Below are 22,992 nucleotides of genomic sequence, written 5' to 3'. Positions count from 1 at the left end.
GTAACGTTATAAACAGCCTGTGATAGGCGGACCTGGAGGAAGAATTTTCTTATCGACAACTGATATTCTAGCATGGTACACGATTTGAATACTGATTTCACTGAGTCGCCTTACGTTTTCCCAACATCACTGAAAACTGTTGACTGCTTCTTTTAGCATGATTCGGATCTATTTTCGTGCTTTACATATATTCTTTTAGTTCTTTGGTGGTTGGTGTTATATTTACCAGGAACGTCCCCATTGATTGACAGCTGGTATACGAATATCTGTTTCGAAGCATTGATTTTCTCAAGTTGGAAGGAATCTATATAGTTCTATGCTCATGATTCTATAGGCTGTCAAACTTTAGCCGAAAACGAGTAATCAAAACTTGTCACAAGTGGATAGAAGCAAAAGTACAGAGTAGTTACATGCATGTTACACCACAAGAAAGAAACGAGAAACAAATCAAACCTTCATAGGTACAAAACCAGTTTGGGAAAAGTGAGTCTAGAGTAACGAAGACTTCGTTAGTACAACAAGAAACAAAAGTAAGCTACACAGATACAAAACCCGTTTGCGAAAAGTGATTCTAGAGTAACGAAGACTTCGTTAGTACAACGAAAAACAAACGTAACCTTCATAAGTACAAAACCAGTTTGGGAAAAATGAGTCTAGAGTAACGAAGACTTCGTTAGTACAACGAGAAACAAATGTAAGCTACAGAAGTACAAAACCAGTTTGGGAAAAGTGAGTCTAGAGTAACGAAGACTTCGTTAGTACAACGAGAAACAAACGTAACCTTCATAAGTACAAAACCAGTTTGGGAAAAGTGAGTCTAGAGTAACGAAGACTTCGTTAGTACAACGAGAAACAAACGTAACCTTCATAAGTACAAAACCAGTTTGGGAAAAGTGAGTCTAGAGTAACGAAGACTTCGTTAGTACAACGAGAAACAAACGTAAGCTACATAAGTACAAAACTAGTTTGGGAAAAGAGAGTCTAGAGTAACGAAGCTTCGTTAATACAACGAGAAACAAAAGTAAGGTATATAGGCACGAAAAATGGTCAGGGACAAATGTAATAGGAATAAAACTAGAGAGAGACAAATGTAACAGGAAGCAAAACTAGAGAGAGACAAATGTCATAGGGAAAAAACCAGATAGAGACAAATGTAATAAGGAACATAACTGGAGAGGGGTAAATGTAATAGGGAACAAAACTAGAGAGAAACAAATGCAATAGGGAACATAACTGGAAAGGGGTAAATGTAATAGGAACAAAACTGGAAAGAGACAAATGTACAAAACAAACCTAAAGACAGACAAATGTAATAGGGAACAAAACTAAACACAGACAAATGTAATAAGGAACATAACTCGGGAGGGTAAATGTAATAAGGGACAAAACAGGAGAGACAAATGTAATAGGGAACATAAATAAAGGGGGGTAAATATAATAGGAGACCAAACTAGAAAGGCTTAAAACAAGAGACCGAAAAGGAAACGCTATTATGAAAGGGGGATGGGGTGTCAAAAAAGCGTTTTGAAAACAATGTCGCCCATCTTTTGTTCTCGGGATGTAGGGCCAACGCATTTCCAGTTCCTAAGTGACCCCTTCTCCGTGGTCATGTCAGTAACGAGTGTGAGTACCTTAAGAAAGTAAAAACAAAAATAAATAAAACACAAACTGCACAATTATTAATATATAACAGAGACTTCATTGATCAGACAGAGCTGATATAAGGCTATAGCCAATTCACCATGACTGAGGGAGGACTTCAGGAAGAGCCCATGGGAAACCACGGCACTTCCAAACAGGTACACGACAGACCTGCTGTATGGCTGCAACCAATTCACCATGACTGAGGGAGGACTTCAAGAAGAGCCCAGGGGAACCATGGCACTTCCACCCTGGTACAAGACAGACCTCCTGAAGTAGGGCTACAATCAATCCACCGTGACTGGCGAAGGACATCAGGCAGAGGCCAGGGGAAACCACGGCACTTCCTAACAGGTACAAGACAGACCTCCTGAAGTAGGACTACAACCAATCCACCATGATCGCGGGAGGACATCAGGCAGAGGCCAGGGGAAACCACGGCACTTCCAAACAGGTACAAAACAGACCTCTTGATGTAAGACTACAACCAATCCACCATGATTGCGGGAGGACATCAGGCAGAGGCCAGGGGAAACCACGGCACTTCAAAACAGGTACAAAACAGACCTCCTGATGTAAGACTACAACCAATCCAACATGATCGCGGGAGGACATCAGGCAGAGCCCAAGGGAAAGCACGACTTCCAAGCAGGCACAAGAGAGTCCTCCTGACCTAAGGCCATAGGCAGTCCACATTGACAGTGGGAAGACATCATGCAAATGTCAGAGAAAACCACAGCACTTCCACCTATTCCACCTATACCTCCTGATGTAAGGCTGCAGAGAATTCACCATGACTGAAGGAGGACATTAGGTAGTGCCCACATGAAACCACGGCACTTCCACCTAAGTACAAGTCAAACCTCCTGATGCAAGGCTGCAGCGAATTCACCATGACTGAAGGAGGACATTAGGTAGTGCCCACATGAAACCACGGCACTTCCACCTAGGTACAAGTCAAACCTCCTGATGTAAGGCTGCAGAGAATTCACCATGACTGAAGGAGGACATTAGGTAGTGCCCACATGAAACCACGGCACTTCCACCTAGGTACAAGTCAAACCTCCTGATGCAAGGCTGCAGAGAATTCACCATGACTGAAGGAAGACATTAGGTAGTGCCCACATGAAACCACGGCACTTCCACCTAGGTACAAGTCAAACCTCCTGATGTAAGGCTGCAGAGAATTCACCATGACTGAAGGAGGACATTAGGTAGTGCCCACATGAATCCACGGCACTTCCACCTAGGTACAAGTCAAACCTCCTGATGTAAGGCTGCAGAGAATTCACCATGACTGAAGGAGGACATTAGGTAGTGCCCACATGAATCCACGGCACTTCCACCTAAGTACAAGTCAAACCTCCTGATGTAAGGCTGCAGAGAATTCACCATGACTGAAGAAGGACATTAGGTAGTGCCCACATGAAACCACGGCACTTCCACCTAGGTACAAGTCAAACCTCCTGATGCAAGTCTGCAGCGAATTCACCATGACTAAAGGAGGACATTAGGTAGTGCCCACATGAAACCACAGCACTTCCACCTAGGTACAAGCCAAACCTCCTGATGCAAGGCTGCAGCGAATTCGCCATGACTGAAGAAGGATATCAGGCAGTGCCCTCAAGAAACCACAGCACTTCCACCCAGGCACAAGCCAAACCTCCTGATGTAAAGCTGCAACGAATCCAAAATGACTGCATGAAGAAGAAACAGGCGGAGGAATCCAGAGGAAACCCCGACACTTCCATCCAGATATTTATGTGGGTTTCAGGTGCGGGTGAATAATCACAGGACATGTGTCCAAAACAACGTTCAATACAAATCACTAAAGAACCAGAACTAATAAAGCATTTTAACGTAAGAAATTAGGACGGATTATAGCAGAGAGAAATGGTTAAAAGATTTTAGTGATAAAAGAATGTTCCAGACTCAAGGAATGTTCTGGACAAATAAATTAGGGGACTAAACCTCCAGGGGTGAAATTTGACCGTTTTTATTTCACAGTTTTTGATTCTCAATTCTCTTGCCTTTTCTCTCACTGAAAGATGAAAACAAATGCGCATTGTAAAAACCTTTAAATTTTAACAAAAACGGAATAACTTACCGTGAAAGAAAGCAGGTATGTAATCCTGATACTCATTAGGGAGATTAACTCACTAAAGGGTATTTCCTGTAGATTACATGCCTCTGCTAAATCCGCACTGCCTTCGTTGTGGGCCTCACACACGTTAGACAAAAACAGCCGATTTAATGGCACTAAAGGTGCAACTTAGACATGAGCGACATTTTAGGTGATTTCTATGGAAGCCAGAAGCGGCCATGTTCTCTTTGGTTCAAATAAAATGCACTGTGCGTGATTCTGAAGAGACTTGCTAGTGATCTAGTTAAGAAATGCACAAAGAAGAGAGATTGGAACTAGGGCGTGTGATGTAGTCAAAATTCAGATGTTTACATAGATGCCCAACTTGAAGTTTCGTTGGAATCTCGTTACAATATGAAGTTGTCGTCCTTATCTTCACCCAATCTCGACTAAATCTCGCAGTGTCACTTTGATATCGTTGTTATGGTTTGGGGTAAGTATGTAAAAGAAGAGCATGGCCACACTCGGTTTCCATACATTACAGTAATAATGTCTTATTTACCTGTCGGGTTGGGCGAGTAAGGCATGCCGTCTAGCCCGTCATAAGACGGGGATAGAAACTCAGGATCATGTGAAAAATAGGCATCAGAGTCTGGACCATCAGGGCCAGAGCCACCAGAGTCTGGGCCATTAGGGCCAGAGCCACCAGAGTCTGTACCATCAGGGCCAGAGCCAGCAGAGTCTGCATCATTAGAGTAGGTCGAGTTACGAGGATAGTCAGATTGCATTTGGAGCTCATTGGATGCTGTAAACAGAACAAAAACCAAAATATATGTGTGAGTACATGTATGTACCTAAATATTATTATTGAAAATTAAAAAAGTATCTGAGGGTCGAGATTCAGATTTTTACATAGATGCTCAACTCGATTTTTTTGAAGTCTCGTTGGAATCTCGTTACAATATGACATTGTCGTCCTTGTCTCCACACATTACAGTAATAATGTCTTATTTACCTGTCGGGTTGGGCGAGTAAGGCATGCCGTCTATCTCGTTATAAGATGGGGGTTGAGACTCAGGATCAAGTGTAAAATGGCCATCAGAGTCTGGACCATCAGGGCCAGAGCCAGCAGAGACTGGACCATCAGGGCCAGAGCCAGCAGAGTGTGTACCATTAGAGTAGGTCGAGTTACGAGGATAGTCAGATTGCATTTGGAGCTCATTAGATGCTGTAAACAGAACGAAAACCAAAATATATGTGTGAGTACATGTATGTACCTAAATATTATTATTGATAATTATAGATGTATCTGGGAGAGGGCCTCGTTGGCAGAGGTGGTTAGCACGCCAGAGCGGCTAAAAGACTCAGGATCCTCTCACCAATGCGGTCGCTGTGAATTCAAGTCCAACTCATGCTAGCTTCCTCCCCGGCCGTACGTGCTAAGGTATAGAAGCATCCTGCGGATGGTCGTGGGCTTCCCTTGGGCTCTGCCCGGATTTCCTCCCACCATAATGCTGGCCGCCGTCGTATAAGTGAAATATTCTTGAGTACGGCGTAAAACACTTATCAAATAAATCAAGTAAAAATAAAGTAGCGTAACCTCCTGTCTTCTTGCGTTACACCAGCGTAGTCAGGATTGAGCATATAAAGGCAAGGGTGACCAGAGTGCCCAAATTAAACTAATATCCTTTTGTGAGCATGCAGGTATTTGTAGGTATATTATTAATAAACCCCCTGATTGTAAAATATTAATGCAGCGCCAAGTCTTCAGCAATGATACAGACCAGTTTCTGTTAAATATTTCATGTCGCATAGTACAATACTGTCACTTGTTTAACCTATTTTCGTGTTTGCAAGATATTTATTTCAGTATATCCTGGCGTATTATTCTGTGCAGAATGATAGAACTATATACTTCTTTGGGAAATTCCTGTAACTGACAAAGCCAATCAATGTAGTTGTGTTCCTGAACTTAAATTAAAAATGTCCTTATAAATCGCATTGAATGTTGCTCTTTCACATGTGAAAATGACGAGGAAGAACAACAGTTTAATAAATAAACAAACAAACAAACAAAGAAACAAACAAAAAAACAAACAAACAAACAAACAAACAAACAAATAAATAAATAAATAAATATAGTTTATGTTGTAACCACGCCAACCATCCGTCCACGGAAACTATTCTTTCATATTCGATAGATAAATTATGTATGGGCGACTAAATACAACTGTGTACACGGCAACATTTGTTATACGGTACACGAAAGTCCTTTCGCAATACTAGCAACAACATTCCTCGTATTCTATGCGCGATCAGTCGTAACTCTTTTTGTATCCTATTTCTTCTAATGTTTGGGACTCCTGGTGAGTTTCTTTCTTCTCATATGTTTAGACCATGCAATGAACAACATACTGACATCTTCACTTTTCGAAAAGGAAGAAATGTAATATTCTACTTTCAACATTGTTAATACCTGTCCCCAGAAATGGGCAGAATTAGGGTATGTGTGTGTATACTTGATAGTTAACGTTGTGCAGTTTTCAGTCACAGCAAGACGAGGTGTCATTAGGTGAGGGTACATATATCACTCAAGAGTCCCCTTGCAAACAAATACGTGTATGCTAATATACACTCTTACAAACCGGAATAAGGCAGTAAGCTGCACGTCATGGGCTACATATAACAGGTATTTCGGGTATTTCCTGTAGATTACATGCCTCTGCTAAATCTGTACTGCCTTCGTTGTGGGCCTCACACACGTTAGACAAAAACAGCCGATTTAATGGCACTAAAGGTGCAACTTAGACATGAGCGACATTTTAGGTGATTACTATGGAAGCCGGAAGCGGCCATGTTCTCCTTGGTTCAAATAAAATGCACTGGGATTGTTTTGGTCAAGGTTCTGAAGAGACTTGCTATAGATCTAGTTAAGAAATGCACAAAGACGAGAGATTGGATCTAGGGCATGAGATGTAGTCGAGATTCAGATTTTTACATAGATGCCCAACTGGATTTTTTTGAAGTCTCGTTGGAATCTCGTTACAATATGACGTTGTCGTCCTTGTCTCCACACATTACAGTAATAATGTCTTATTTACCTGTCGGGTTGGGCGAGTAAGGCATGCCGTCTATCTCGTTATAAGATGGGGGTTGAGACTCAGGATCAAGTGTAAATTGGCCATCAGAGTCTGGACCATCAGGGCCAGAGCCAACAGAGTCTGTACCATCAGGGCCAGAGCCACCAGAGTCTGTACCATTAGAGTAGGTCGAGTTACGAGGATAGTCAGATTGCATTTGGAGCTCATTGGATGCTGTAAACAGAACGAAATCAAAAATATCTATGTGAGTACATGTATGTGCCTAAATATTATTAATAATAATTATAGAAGTATGTGGGAGGGGGCCTCGTTGGCCGAGGTGGTTAGCACGCCAGTACGTGCTAAGGTATAGAAGCAACCTGCGGATGGTCGTGGGCTTCCCTTGGGCTCTGCCCGGATTTCCTCCCACCATAATGCTGGCCGCCGTCGTATAAGTGAAATATTCTTGAGTACGGCGTAAAACACTTATCAAATAAATCAAATAAAAATAAAGTAGCGTAACCTCCTGTCTTCTTCCGTTACACCAGCGCAGTCAGGATTGAGCATATAAAGGCAAGGGTGACCAGAGTGCCCAAATTAAACTACTATCCTTTTGTGAGCATGCATGCATGCAGGTCTTTGCAGGCATATAATCAATAAACCTCCTGATTGTAAAATATAAATGCAGCGCCAAGTCTTAAGCAATGATACAGACCAGTTTCTGCTAAATATTTCATGTCGCATAGTACAATACTGTCAATTGTTAAACCCATTCTCGTGTTTGAAACATGTTTATTTCAATATATCCTGGTGTATTATTCTGTGCAGAATGATAGAACTATACTTCTCTGGGAAATTCCTGTAACTGGCAAAGCCAATCAATGTAGTTGTGTTCCTGAACTTAAATTAAAAATGTCCTTATAAATCGCATTGAATGTTGCTCTTTCACATGGGAAAATGACGAGGAAGAACAACAGTTTAATAAATAAATAAATAAATAAATAAATAAATAAATAAATAAATAAATAAATAAATAAATAAATAAATATAGTTTATGTTGTAACCACGCCAACGATCCGTACACGGAAACTATTCTTTCATATTCGAGAGATAAATTATGTATGGGCGACTAAATACAACTGTGTACACGGCAACATTTGTTATACGGTACACGAAAGTCCTTTCGCAATACTAGCAACAACATTCCTCGTATTCTATGCGCGATCAGTCGTAACTCTTTTTGTATCCTATTTCTTCTAATGTTTGGGACTCCTGGTGAGTTTCTTTTTTCTCATATGTTTAGACCATGCAATGAACAACATACTGATATCTTTACTTTTCGAAAAGGAAGAAATGTAATATTCTACTTTCAACATTGTTAATACCTGTCCCCAGAAATGGGCAGAATTAGGGTATGTGTGTGTATACTTGATAGTTAACGTTGTGCAGTTTTCAGTCACAGCAAGACGAGGTGTCATTCGGTGAGGGTACATATATCACTCAAGAGTCCCCTTGCAAACAAATACGTGTATACTAATATACACTCTTACAAACCGGATTAAGGCAGTAAGCTGCACGTCATGGGCTACATATAACAGGTATTTCGGGTATTTCCTGTAGATTACATGCCTCTGCTAAATCCGCACTGCCTTCGTTGTGGGCCTCACACACGTTAGACAAAAACAGCCGATTTAATGGCACTAAATGTGCAACTTGGACGTGAGCGACATTTTAGGTGATTTCTATGGAAGCCGGAAGCGGCCATGTTCTCCTTGGTTCAAATAAAATGCACTGTGCGTCATTTGGTCAAGGTTCTGAAGAGACTTGCTATAGATCTAGTTAAGAAATGCACAAAGACGAGAGATTGGATCTAGGGCGCGAGATGTAGTCGAGATTCAGATTTTTACATAGATGCCCAACTGGATTTTTTTGAAGTCTCGTTGGAATCTCGTTACAATATGACGTTGTCGTCCTTGTCTCCACACATTACAGTAATAATGTCTTATTTACCTGTCGGGTTGGGCGAGTAAGGCATGCCGTCTATCTCGTTATAAGATGGGGGTTGCAACTCAGGATCAAGTGTAAAATGGCCATCAGAGTCGGCACCATCAGGGCCAGAGCCAACAGAGTCTGTACCATCAGGGCCAGAGCCACCAGAGTCTGTACCATTAGAGTAGGTCGAGTTACGAGGATTGGATGCTGTAAACAGAACGAAAACCGAAATATGTGTGTGAGTACATGTATGTACCTAAATATTATTATTGATAATTATAGAAGTATGTGGGAGGGGGCCTCGTTGGCAGAGGTGGTTAGCACGCCAGAGCGGCTCAATGCCCCAGGATCATCTCACCAATGCGGTCGCTGTGAATTCAAGTCCAACTCATGCTAGCTTCCTCTCCGGCAGTACGTGCTAAGGTATAGAAGCATCCTGCGGATGGTCGTGGGCTTCCCTTGGGCTCTGCCCGGATTTCCTCCCACCATAATGCTGGCCGTCGTATAAGTGAAATATTCTTGAGTACGGCGTAAAACACTTATCAAATAAATCAAATAAAAATAAAGTAGCGTAACCTCCTGTCTTCTTCCGTTACACCAGTGCAGTCAGGATTGAGCATATAAAGGCAAGGGTGACCAGAGTGCCCAAATTAAACTAATATCCTTTTGTGAGCATGCAGGTATTTGTAGGTATATTATTAATAAACCTCCTGATTGTAAAATATTAATGCAGCACCAAGTCTTAAGCAATGATACAGACCGGTTTCTGTTAAATATTTCATGTCGCATAGTACAATACTGTCAATTGTTTAACCTATTCTAGTGTTTGCAAGATGTTTATTTCAATATATCCTTGTGTATTATTCTGTGCAGAATGATAGAATTATACTTCTTTGGGAAATTCCTGTAACTGGCAAAGCCAATCAATGTAGTTGTGTTCCTAAACTTAAATTAAAAATGTCCTTATAAATCGCATTGAATGTTGCTCTTTCACATGTGAAAATGACGAGGAAGGACAACAGTTTAATAAATAAACAAACAAACAAACAAACAAACAAATAAATAAATAAATAAATAAATAAATAAATAAATAAATAAATAAATAAATAAATAAATAAATATAGTTTATGTTGTAACCACGCCAACCATCCGTCCACGGAAACTATTCTTTCATATTCGAGAGACAAATTATGTATGGGTGACTAAATACAACTGTGTACACGGCAACATTTGTTATACGGTACACGAAAGTCCTTTCGCAATACTAGCAACAACATTCCTCGTATTCTATGCGCGATCAATTGTAACTCTTTTTGTATCCTATTTCTTCTTATGTTTGGGACTCCTGGTGAGTTTCTTTTTCTCATATGTTTAGACCATGCAATGAACAACATACTGATATCTTTACTTTTCGAAAAGGAAGAAATGTAATACTCTACTTTCAACACTGTTAACACCTGTCCCCAGAAATGGGCAGAATTAGGGTATATGTGTGTATACTTGATAGTTAACGTTGTGCAGTTTTCAGTCACAGCAAGACGAGGTGTCATTAGGTGAGGGTACATATATCACTCAAGAGTCCCCATGCAAACAAATACGTGTATACTAATATACACTCTTACAAACCGGATTAAGGCAGTAAGCTGCACGTCATGGGCTACATATAACAGGTTTTCTGTATACCTACAAATCTCACTGTGAAAGGGTGGTATTTTTCCTACATGTTTTTTTAAAAATTACATTATAGGATATATGATTCTTCAAAACTTATAGGACTTCTGAAAGCAGTTATTCAACCCGCATACATGTTGCTCTTATGGTTTTGTGTCAATGTAAAGGGTGAGTTTTCCAATGCACTACCCAACTCATGAATATTTAAATTATACGCTGTGCGTGTATATTGTACTTGTAACGGTTTCAGTTGGCTTTGAATGAAAAGTTCTAATTTAAGTCCTAAAATATTCAGTGGAAAAATTCAGTGCTAATATTTTTAGTCACATATGTTAATCAATTTTCTTTTTAATCATTAGTTTAAATATGTGGTAAAATACTTCGTGTAAAGTTTCACTAATAATTTTTTTAATCATACTTGTATTGAAGCAATTTGGTTATGGTCGAAACATTTATTTAGTTTAAATACATGAACATGTGTGTGATAAAATATTCCGGTGAAACATTCAACTGCTACATTTTACAGAATTCGTGCAACAATTTGGTTGATGAATAAATCCTTTAAATTCAAAGAAGGCACGGAATGTTCAACAAAAACTTTCCGCAGGATTCATTCAACCAGCCATCGGTATCTTTACCAGGAAGTCCTTACACAATAGCAGCCATTTTACCTCCTTGTCAGGAGAGGTCAACATACAGTATGCATGTGTGAAGTCAAGGTGAAATAAAGTCTAGTTACACAACAGGTACATAACAACAAACAAAACACCTGTCCACACCTGTATATACTTCTTTTCTTCATAATAGAACTTTTCACCTACTCTCAGGTATTGGCTTGATGATTTTCCTGGAGATTATGTTCTTAGTGTAAAGGATCTCATACCTTTCATGGACTAGTGTGTACCTGGATCTCATCTCTTTAGTCAGTCAGTATACAAAAGCACGCTTCTTTATACAGCTCTTATACAGCTGAGAGAAAGGCGGCGTGGGCAAAAGCCCGAATATAAAATTACTTGTGTATGAAGACGTCGTCTCGTTTCTAGGTTACCCTATATTTGATCTGATTTAAGCTACTTATTTCGTCTGATTCTTAAGGTTCTGTGGATGTTTATAATGGGGTCACACCGAAATACCTTCCTTTAGGTAACTTCCCAGTTTAAAAGGTGCATTTTTAGGAGTAAACTTTGTTTGGAGAGACCTGAGTATTATGTCTAGTAACAAGCCTTGGAGTTAAAAGAGGCATAAACTCGTTGAAGACCTAGCTTTAATGCAGATTTTGGTTTTGTAAACCTAGTTGGAAAGCCCAGGGAAACGTTAGGTTTTGTTTTTAATCAATTCGTAGGGATGGGTAATTTTAAAATCTTGGCCTTAATTAAATACAACAGCATTGTCTAACTCTTTCAGCTGAAAAACATGGACTTCACTCAAGAGATCTCCATATCTGTGACTCCAAAAGCTGACATCATGTTTTTCATCTTACATTTTGTTGTCTCTGTCGCGACATAACCTTCATACTGCTTGATTGAATAGACGACATCCCACTTGTCGTTATTTCACGGATCAAAAACTATCCTCTCGTTACGTCATTGTTACTATAACAAGGGAGATAATTCTGAGCAGACCTAATAGAATGGCACTTTGATCTATTTTATTTTATTTCAATGGCGTTTTACACCGTACTCAATTGTGTCTAATTTGTCCCCATGTAGGGTTATGTTCTCAGTGAAGTCTGATTTGTCCCCATGAAGGTTTATGTTCGCAGTGAAGTCTAATTTGTCACCATGCAGGGGTATGTTCTCAGTGATGTCTAGTTTGTCACCATGAAGGTTTATGTTCTCAGTGAAGTCTAATTTGTCACCATGCAGGGGTATGTTCTCAGTGGTGTCTAATTTGTCCCCACACATGTTTATGTTTTCAGTGGTGTCTAATTAGTCTCCATACATGTTTATGTTCTCAGTGGTGTCTAATTTGTCCCCATACATGTTTATGTTCTCAGTGGTGTCTAATTTGTCCCCATGTAGGGGTATATTCGCAGTGGTGTCTAATTTGTCCCCATACATGTTTATGTTCTCAGTGGTGTCTAATTTGCGCCCATACATGTTTGTGTTCTCAGTGATGTCTAATTTGTCCCCATACATGTTTATGTTCTCAGTGATGTCTAATTTGTACCCATACATGTTTATGTTCTCAGTGGTGTTTAATTTATCCCCATGCAGGGGTATGTTCTCAGTGGTGTCTAAATTGTCCAGGCACATGGCAACCATTTGGTGGGCTACAGCTAGCCAAGCGACATTTTTAGCAAGTACGGCATATGACGTGATCAAAGAATAATAGTTTACTTTCAGTATTATGGTAAACAAGGGAGGATCGATGTACTTACATTTGATGGAGTCTTTGGACTTCATTTCTAACTCCTTTGCATGATATTTGCAGCAGCAGAATATTATTACATTGATAATTATGAATGAGAGACATGTTCCGATTGCAATCCCCGCAATTCTACCGGAACTGAAACTAAGAAGAATATGCCAGATATAATGTGTGCTCAATTAATAACATGTAATCAATTCATTAGACGTTTTTCGGGTACTGCGAGAGAAATCTGGATGAAGGGATACCCATAAAATATTTTTTGTTGGGGATAACTTCTTTGTTGGGGATAACTCAATTCTATCAGAAAAAAATAGGGTGAGTCCACAGGGAATGATTTTGTTTTATTCTGACTAATGAAAAAGACATTTTCAAGAAAATAACACTTAACACATACCCAGTTATGGTAAACGTTTTGGTCGCCTAAGAATATGGTGTACAAAGCAGGTTGCATCGGGATATCATTCGCTTACGGTTACAAACCCACGCCAACCCGCAGGTTGCTAACAGACCTTCTCACGTAAGACCGGAGAGTGAGTCATCATAAGCGCATTGCCAAGAGGCTCCTGGGTCATTGCGCCGCGCAACGATGGAAGCTTGCTACAAGTGTGCTTGTGGTGAGCATCAGCCACGGTATCCACTGACCACAGCTGTAACGCTACGTGCTGGTAGTGGAATGTTAGAAGCTTGCTACAAGTGTGCATGTGGTGAGCATTAGACACTGTATCCACTGACCACAGCTGTAACGCTATGCCCTGGTAGTGGAATGCTAGAAGCTTGCTACAGGTGTGCTTGTGGTGAGCTTTAGACATGGTATGCAGTGACTGCTGTAACGCTACATGCTTGAAGTGGAATACTAGAAGCTTGCTACAAGTGTGCTTTTGGTGAGCATTAGACGGTATCCACTGATCATAGCTGTAACGCTACGTGCTGATAGTGGAATGCTAGAAGCTTGTTACAAGTGTGCTTGTGGTGAGCGTTAGACACTCCATCCACTAACCACAGTGGAAGTTGTAACTTCCTCGCTTGGCGTTCAGCATGAAGGGGATAGTGCCACGACAGGTTGACCCGTATCAGTATAATGGCTCGGGCGGGCGGCTTACTTGCCTTCGTTAAGTCGTCTCAGTGATGCAGCACTAAATAAAAGAGCGGTGGAAATCCGTCCTGCAACAAGGAGGCACATCACACGTGCATGCACCCTAATGATTCCTTCGTCGTCATATGACTGAAAAATTGTTGAGTACGACGTTAAACCCCAAGCACTCACTAACCACAGTTGTAATGCTACATGCTGGAAGTGGAATGCTAGAAGCCTGCTAAAAGTGTGCTTGTGGTGAGCGTTAGACACCGCATCCACTAACCACAGTTATAACGCTACATGCTGGAAGTGGCTTGTGGTGACCTTTATGTATTAGTCACCACATCCACCGACCACAGCAATATCTACACAATGGTATAGGAATGTCGGATTTGACGCTTATATTTACAAGAATCCTGCTATAGTTGTGCGAGAGGTCAGCTTATGGCGGGCCGCTGCTGAACAATTCAGACTTACTCATGGTCAAAGGCACAGCATCTTTGATTCCCTGATTCTCCACAGCAATAAACATAGTTGTCAGGCTGGTGACTCATCGGACAGATGAACTTTCCGACAAATGCCTCATCTTCAGTTAAGTACAAGTTATTATTCTCACAAATTTGGGCATCTGAAAACGCAGATAATGAAAGTTTGCAATAAAGCAGACCATTTAAATTTATCCTTTACGGTTAATTTATGAACCCTGAGACAAATGGACACAGGAGACTGATCAGAATCCCGGAGAAACTTATTGGGCAAAGAGACCAGTAAGAAGCATGAGGAAACGTATTTGGCGGAGGAAACCAATCATGAGTCCTGATGAAACTTACTGGGCAGAAGGCAATCGGTAGATCACTGAGGAAGCTCACTTGGTAGAAAAACCCATTCACTACCCCGAGGAAACTCACTTGGTAGAAAAACCCATTCACTACCCCGAGGAAGCTCACTTGGTAGAAAAACCCATTCACTACCCCGAGGAAACTCACTTGGTAGAAAAACCCATTCACTAACCCGAGGAAACTCACTTGGTAGAAAAACCCATTCACTACCCCGAGGAAACTCACTTGGTAGAAAAACCCATTCACTACCCGAGGAAGCTCACTTGGTAGAAAAACCCATTCACTACCCGAGGAAACTCACAGGGCAGTGAAAACCCATTCTCTACCCCGAGGAAACTCACTGGGCAGTGAAAACCAGTCAGAAAGCTGTCAAAACTTATTGGGCAGAGGTAACCAGTCAGAATCATAATAAAACATATCCAGAAGAGAAAACCAGTCAAAACTTTCCCGGAAACTCACTGGTCGGAGAAAACCAGTCAGATTCCTTAAGAATCTCAATGGGAAGAAGAAACCTGTCAGGGCACTGTGAAAACCATTTTCATTTTTAATTTAAGCCGTCCAGCCTACCAAAAATTCACACACTCACCAAGTACACAAAAATGAAAAACTTTTTAATTTAGACCTCATCTCAAAATGGACGCAAAGACCTTAAAGTAGCAAGTTGTTTTCGACTTTCATGACAAAAATGGAAGAAAATAGTACTGAGTCCAGGCATAATACCGTAAGTTAAAGGATGCGCGAAAGGAAAGCCCAAACGATGACTAGGCTTATGTGGGCAATGAGGAAAGTTATTTACAAAAGTTTCTGTTCTGAGACATACCTTATGTCTGAAAATGATCCCTCTATTTCGTGCATATTTTCCGAGAGGGGTCAGAAGTTTTCCGTTGTAAAGTTGCTCTGACAGTTCTTGTCATTGACGATTACAAGCTACTTACTTTCCGGACAGGCCGCTATAGGCGCTTAGAAAAACTGTATTTTCAGGTTATTTTATTACGACACTCACCCTTGTTGTTTAAGTAGCGCCTCCTTGTGAAATGTCTGCGATTTCCAAAGTTGCCTGTGGTAAGCGCTGTTGTACTGCCGCCAGGTGCCCCACTAACGCCTCGCCCACCAAAACGCGTACCACTACTTCTACGCGCACTACTGCTGCCACCACTGCTGCTAAGCACACCACTACTGCCACCACCGCTGAAACGTGTACCACTGCTGCTACCCGTACCACTACTGCTACGTGTACCACTGCTGCTACGCGCACTACTGCTGCTACGCGCTTCACTGTCGCCACGGATGTACTGCGGCCTCTACTACCTCCACGACCACCACCACGCCCACGAGCTAGCGTCACCTCCAAACCTGAAAAACAATCATGTTATATAAGGCTCTCCTTAAAAATCATCATTTACAGATAACGACCATGTCAGGCAAAAACAGGGCGAATCGGTAGGGGCAGTTTTTTCGGCTGAAATAATTAGGATTTTAAAGGAATGAACATGGAGAGAAAAATATAAAAGAAATTCTTTCACAATACTTCAGAATAGGGTGCGACTACACTGTGTTCATGAAGTCAAATTGTCATCTTTTGTAATAAATATGTTTATCTCTGAACTGTTTTGCGGTGCCACGTCATGCATGTCACACTGTATTCATGTAGGCAAATTGTCAGCTTTAGTAATAAATATGTTTATCTCCAAATTGTTTTGCGGCGCCACGTCATGCATGTCACACTGTATTCATGTAGGCAAATTGTCAGCTTTAGTAATAAATATGTTTATCTCCAAATTGTTTTGCGGCGCCACGTCATGCATGTCACACTGTATTCATGTAGGCAAATTGTAAGCTTTAGTAATAAATATGTTTATCTCCAAATTGTTTTGCGGCGCCACGTCATGCATGTCACACTGTATTCATGTAGGCAAATTGTCAGCTTTAGTAATAAATATGTTTATCTCCAAATTGTTTTGCGGCGCCACGTCATGCATGTCACACTGTATTCATGTAGGCAAATTGTAAGCTTTAGTGCTAAATATGTTTACCTCCAAACTGTTTTGCGGTGCCATGTCATGCATGTCACACTGTATTCATGTAGTCAAATTGTCCGCTTTAGTACTAAATTTGTTTATCTCCAAACTGTTTTGCGGTGCCACGTTTAGGCATGTCACACTGTATATTCACGGTTTCTCAGCGACGTCAAACATTGATCAAGTTCACCATGTGTTATAGCGGTAAATGAATCCGTTTTTATGATATTTCGGTTATAAATGGACGAACAGAATAACAGGATGGGAGAATTAACACCGTGATGTCAATAGCTCTGAGTGATATTATTCCGATGGCATAAAAATACTTGGGAACGCAAATCGTAAGTATGTATGTGTAAATTGCTAACACATACAAATCTATAATATTGTATTTATTGATAAAATTTCAAAACATGTGTCTTTTTGTAATTTTTGTTTTATTTTGTTTTATTTTGTGTACAAACATACATACAAATGCCGCTCATGAATAACGACGATTTCAAAGGCATACTATTTTGTGCTATATTAATTTTGAACTTTGTGCTCCGGCCTTAATCAGGTGTCTTGTGGGGGTGGGTGAGGTTGGGGAGGGGCTCCCTGGCCAAGTAGTTAGACTATCAGCTCGGTAGTATGTCAACAATACGGTTTTCCAGCAACCTGCAGATGGTCATGTGTTTTCCCCAGACTCTGCCCGGTTTTCTCCCACCATTATGCTTGGCACCGTCGTACAAAACACCAATCAACAAAATAAATAAATACTAGTCAAAGTTATACTGGAGTTTATTGCTACAGTATAAACCAACCAGGTCAATTTGACAGCTAAGCTTAAAAAAACTACCCTTCGGTGTACACGTACTTAAAATCAAACCAGGTAGGCTACTACAGACGTAGGAGAATTCACAGTCTTCACCATCCGGGTTCTTGCAAGGAGCAGCAGTGATAAATAACAAGGAGGTGAATGGGCGAAATACTGATTTTTTCCGATTACTAAATTTTCAGTTATTCTTATTACACATTCTGATTACTTTTCCAGAGAGAATTTTTAATTTGAAAGCTATGTTTTCCCTCTGTTTTTTTTATGGTAAAATCTAGCACAACACCTGCGTCACGCTGGTTAAATTAGAGGTCAATGGCTATCTGCATACTCACCAATAACTAGTAGAATGGCGGCCACAACGAAAATATATCGGAAAATCTGTCTGTAATCCTTCATTTTGGTTGTCTTTACCGGCGCTGATATATGGACTGCTAGATCGTCAGTAGTATTGGTGTATTTATCAATGATAGCAACCTACGTCACAAGGAGCTACAACTTCCTGGTTGAGAGTATATTCAAGGTATTTCGACATATTTATCTGTCTGTATTTACTTTCTAGTTTCTATAGGGGAAAAAACCAGTTAACATCAACTGAGAAACCCTCTGATTTGGCTACTATATTGTAAAAGTCCCAACATTTTTGTTTGGTTCATAAAAAAGATTAATTATTTAAATTAAATGAATTTTATTGATTTTGTAAAATTTAATTAACGATACCAAATGTCACAGGTGTAACATGTCTTGACTTATTACATATATAAAATAAATTCCTATACAAACTGATTTAATTTAATCTAATTTAATCTAATATTTTTAATTTAATTTAATTTACAATTAAATTTGATTTGTAATTTAATTAAATGTACCAAATGTCACAACATGATTTGGCCTTTAACACATATAAAGTGAACTCCTATATATAATGAATTTTATAGTGCCAAAAATGTTTCAGTCATTAACTAGTATCGTGCAAACAAAAATGCATTATTTTCCTCATTAAATTTATTTTTTCTCACATTGTATTAAACACACCCTAGATAATGCAGGTGATCTTACAATCTATGTCATTGTGTAAGGATAAAAGTAATAAGTAAATAAGCACAAACATTATTGCACTCAAAAAATTAATCTGCTAATTTTAACTTAAAGTCTGTTGTCTTATGGTGGTGCTAGAATGCGTTCTGTTATTGCAACAGGTTGTTCTGTTAAATATCACACACATATTCCATTAATTGAGCACAAAAATTCTGTTAGATTAACAAGATATTGTTGTGTGTTATTAATGACAGAATATTAAGCTATAGTTACAAAATTACATTCTAGCATTTCTCAGACAACAGACTTTCTATTAAAATTAACAGATTGATTTTTTGAGTGTACAGTTTGAGGCCGTCATTGAACATATGAGGACGAAATGGTTTTCTCCATGTGAGATAGGATTATTTTTCTAAATTGCTAAATTATTGCTGCTTTGTGCAGCACTTATGAAAAAAAAACAATATTTATCAAAAGTCTGACATTTGTTGTGATTAATTTTACGTCCATTTGTTCTTTGTTTTCGTTGTATACACTTCAAATACTAGAACAGCTTAAACATGCGTAATCATAAACGCTTGAGAGACACAAAATCCATATTCTTTAAAATTAATGTGTTTTACAAATCACACACATATGTCTTCTTTATGAATACACCGGTATTTAAAAATACACCTGAAACGTTTGTCACTACACAATAAACAGAGATGTTTTAATTTACTTATTTACTTATTTATTTGATTGGTGTTTTACGCCGTACTCAAGAATATTTCACTTATACGACGGCGGCCAGCATTATGGTGGGTGGAAACCGGGCAGAGCCCAGGCAGACCTTCCCACTTACGGCCGGAGAGGAAGCCAGCATGAGCTGGACTTGAACTCACAGTGACCGTATTTGTGAGAGGCTACTGGGTCTTTACGCTGCCCTAGCGCGCTAACCGACTCAGAGATGTTTTAAGGATACACTTGAAAAGTTTGTCATGATTCCTGAGACCTAGAATTAAACCCTATTAGGGTCATACCAAAGACATTAAAACACTGAACTTCTTGTTGCGACGCTGGGTACATATATATATTTATACATATATATAAACGTGGACTGCTCACAAGCATTATTAGTTACAGAATAGAGGAAAATCGAAGTGCAGATTCCGTTGATGTGAAGAGAATATAAAAGTCGATTTGTTGTCCTAAGCTGATGTATCAGTGCTGTAGATTTAGTGTTGTTATACCATAATAATTGTGTCATCCCCGCATTGTTGGGTTTTAGAGCACATTTTGCCCCACTAATTTATGAAACTATGAGTGTGTTTATACATGTAAACTTGGATTATGCGAGATTGCTGATTTCATTGTCTTATAAAAGTTGTGCTGCAACTTGGATTAGTGACATTGAGTAAGACTGGGTACTACAACTCAGCACGGGGATTGTGGATTAGCGATATTAAGGAAGACTGGGTACTATCACTCGACATGAGGATTGCGGATTAGAGACACTGAGTAAGACTGGGTACTACCACTCGATAGGATGATTGTGGATTAGCGGCACTGAGTAAGACTGGATACTACCATACGACACGAGGATAAGGGATTAGCGACATTGAGTAAGACTGCGTACTACCACTTGACACGAGGATTATGGAAGACTCGCTTCATCAACCCAGCATGTTGGCCATTGGGTAGATAAAATCAGACGATTTAGTACATTTAGGAGCTGTTACACATATTAAGCTGTTTTGCATATCCTTTGTCGTGAATTTTACTTATTTATTTATTTATTTATTTCATTGGTGTTTTACGCCGTACTCAAAAATATTTCACTTATACGACGGCGGTCTGCATTATGGTGGGTGGAAACCGGGCACAGCCTGGGGGAAACCCACGACCATCCGCAGGTTGCTGCAAGACCTTCCCACTTACGGCCGGAGAGGAAGCCAGCATGAGCTGGACTTGAACTCACAGCGACCGCATTTGTGAGAAGACTCCTGGGTTATTACCCTGCGGTAGCGCGCTAACCAACAATTTTAAGCAGTTATGCAAATATGTCATGCAGGATATACATATTGACAGAGTGTAATAAATGTTACACACGGGTGATATTATAGCCGGTAAGTGCAGTTTCTTTGACCAGGAGCGATGATATGGGATGTATATGGCAGTTATAGACGAGGGTATAATGGATACACCGTTAAGATTAGGCTTCTGTGCGATACGGACTGACAATGGAAACACATCTAAAATGATGATGTGAAAGTGGGAGTGAAATTATGAATGTGGCGTTTTCCAAGCCCTGAAAAGGGATGATGCACGCCAAGAATGATGAACACTTGTCCTGTTATACATAACGGACATGTACGTTCTCCACCTCATAGGTTCTTCAAATTTGCATATTACCCTGTAGACAGGGACGTAGAATCGACGTATTTAAGCTTCTCCCAATGTCAGCTAAAAATCTGTATTATAACATATCTTCATGTATAATAAAATATATCTAAAAATATTTTGAAAATATCATATTTTATACCACTGAGTTAACAACAGGTGCTTGACACAAACAATAATTACTGATTTGACACTGCCATCGAAAGAAAGTTCCAAAATGTTGGTTTTGGGGAAATAAGGATTGTTTTGTGTCTGTTTTGTCAGGTGGGTGATTTAATAGTGAGTGAGTGCTTTGGATATAACGTCGTACTTAACAATTTTTCAGTCATATGAGGAAGAAGTAATCTTTAGAGTGTATGTAATGTGCCTACTTGTTGCAGGACGGATTTCCGACACTCTTTTATCAAGTGCTGCTTCACTGAGACGACTTACCGAAGGCAAGTAATGGCCCCACCCGAGCCATTATACTGATACGGGTCAACCAGTCGTTGTACTATCCCCTTAAATCTGAACGCCAAGCGAAGAAGCTGCACCTCACTCTTTACCGCCCCCGAGGGAGGTAGGGGAGGGGGCGCTCTACCAGCTGAGCTATCGGGGCAACATGAGTCAAGTTCATAGTTTCATTTGCCGTCGGGTCTGATCTATACTTATAGCTTCGGATTTTTCGTGGACATAAAATGTGCAAAAAAGGTTTTAAATTTGGTGTCGCTTTATGCGCATTTTTGTGGTACATGTCTGACAAAGCCAAACCGCCTTCCTCTTATTAGAACTTCTATATATGGCGTTATTCATGTTAATGATTGTCGTAAGAGGGGTTCCTCGAAACTGGACAATACACAACATAAAGCGCTTGCGGGCGAAGAATAGCGTTATTATGTAAGAAGACTAACACTATTCGCTTATGGTGTTTGATCTCGGTTACACACCTGGTACTGTTAAGGGATGCAATTACAGACCTCGGCACTGAAGCCCTCGGTCTATTATGTAACCGTTTACCAGGTGTATAACATCCCAGGCTCAGGTGATTACCCTTACGTATCAAATTAGAGCAAAAATATAGGTGTTCATATACTGGTTATACCTGTATATATTATGGGGAATTATGCGATGGGGGAATTGTCCATAAGGGGGAACGTCAACAGGGGAAAATGTACATAAAGGGGAATATTCACCTTAAATGTATTACAAATGCATTTAGGGGACAAAATAGCTAGTGTAAGCAAAGAGTTTGACATTCATTGAAAATTTCTATTAAATTTAACATATTAATTTTTCAATACAATGTGCGTTGTGGTTTAGGGGATTAAAATGTATCTACTTTTTATCTAAAATTTATAAAATTATCATTGTTTCTTTTCTCCTTTGTTTAAAAAACAGAGATCATAATGAGTTAGTTCAGGCCTATTGATGTTTAGTCAGCATTGGACGGAGATATGGGTGCTCGTTGATTCAAGTGCGGTGACTGGTTCGCTGAAGTTTCCACAACATTAACTGATTGTAATTTTGATAAAAAGGAAGCATGTTGTTGATAGCTACGTGACTCTTCCTACGTCGTAGGTGTTGATTCAGCTAGAATGACATTAACCCACTTGTAGGCCCTGTACTGAAACACTTTATACTAGGAAGTTTTGTAGATTGGTTGGTGACGCTTCTTACGTCATTGGTGTTATGAATTGAGGGAGACTTTCCCTGATTCCTTTCTCATGCGTGGTGTCAAACTGGTTTTTGCCGGAAAAACGTCGTCAACTGTAGAAGATGAGAAAATGGTGGCTCTGTGTTCCTCATGATTGGTATTCACTTTTTATGTTTATACCGGTCTCACCTCAACTATTGACACAGTCGTGATATTTTTTTACGCAAATTCCCTGAAAATACCGTAATAATTCTAATTTTTGGAACAGATATTTCTAGTGCTGAAATGAGGAAATTACATTTTTGTTTAGCTTTTTGGAAACGTAAAGGTATAGACATGTTGTTCATCAATAT

The 22,992-nt window shown here is 39.8% G+C and overlaps 1 protein-coding gene across 1 annotated transcript; it reads right to left on the bottom strand.

The window, feature by feature from the left end:
* Positions 1-985: 985 nt before the first annotated feature.
* On the bottom strand, positions 986-18,013 carry LOC135464522 (cuticle collagen 2-like). Its single transcript, XM_064741947.1, has 9 exons — positions 17,922-18,013; positions 15,758-16,107; positions 14,393-14,543; positions 12,848-12,981; positions 8,815-9,003; positions 6,826-7,038; positions 4,740-4,952; positions 4,287-4,529; positions 986-1,631 (listed from the first exon to the last, which is right to left on the bottom strand). The coding sequence occupies exons 3-9, from the start codon at positions 14,467-14,469 to the stop codon at positions 1,612-1,614; spliced, it is 1,089 nt and encodes a 362-aa protein (XP_064598017.1). The 5' UTR covers positions 14,470-14,543; positions 15,758-16,107; positions 17,922-18,013; the 3' UTR covers positions 986-1,611.
* Positions 18,014-22,992: the final 4,979 nt, after the last annotated feature.

The sequence above is a fragment of the Liolophura sinensis genome, chromosome 4 (assembly GCF_032854445.1).
Source record: "Liolophura sinensis isolate JHLJ2023 chromosome 4, CUHK_Ljap_v2, whole genome shotgun sequence".
In the NCBI taxonomy this organism is placed as follows: domain Eukaryota; kingdom Metazoa; phylum Mollusca; class Polyplacophora; order Chitonida; family Chitonidae; genus Liolophura; species Liolophura sinensis.
This window is presented reverse-complemented; position numbering and strand designations above follow the sequence as displayed.

Excerpts from the sequence above, each read along its gene's own strand:
- LOC135464522 (XM_064741947.1), bottom strand. The coding sequence starts at position 14,469 with ATGAGTCACCAGCCTGACAACTATGTTTATTGCTGTGGAGAATCAGGG. Across the intron at positions 4,953-6,825 it reads TTACTCGCCCAACCCGACAG|CATCTAATGAGCTCCAAATG; the intron begins GTAAATAAGACA and ends TTCTGTTTACAG. Across the intron at positions 1,632-4,286 it reads TTACTCGCCCAACCCGACAG|GTACTCACACTCGTTACTGA; the intron begins GTAAATAAGACA and ends TACTTTCTTAAG.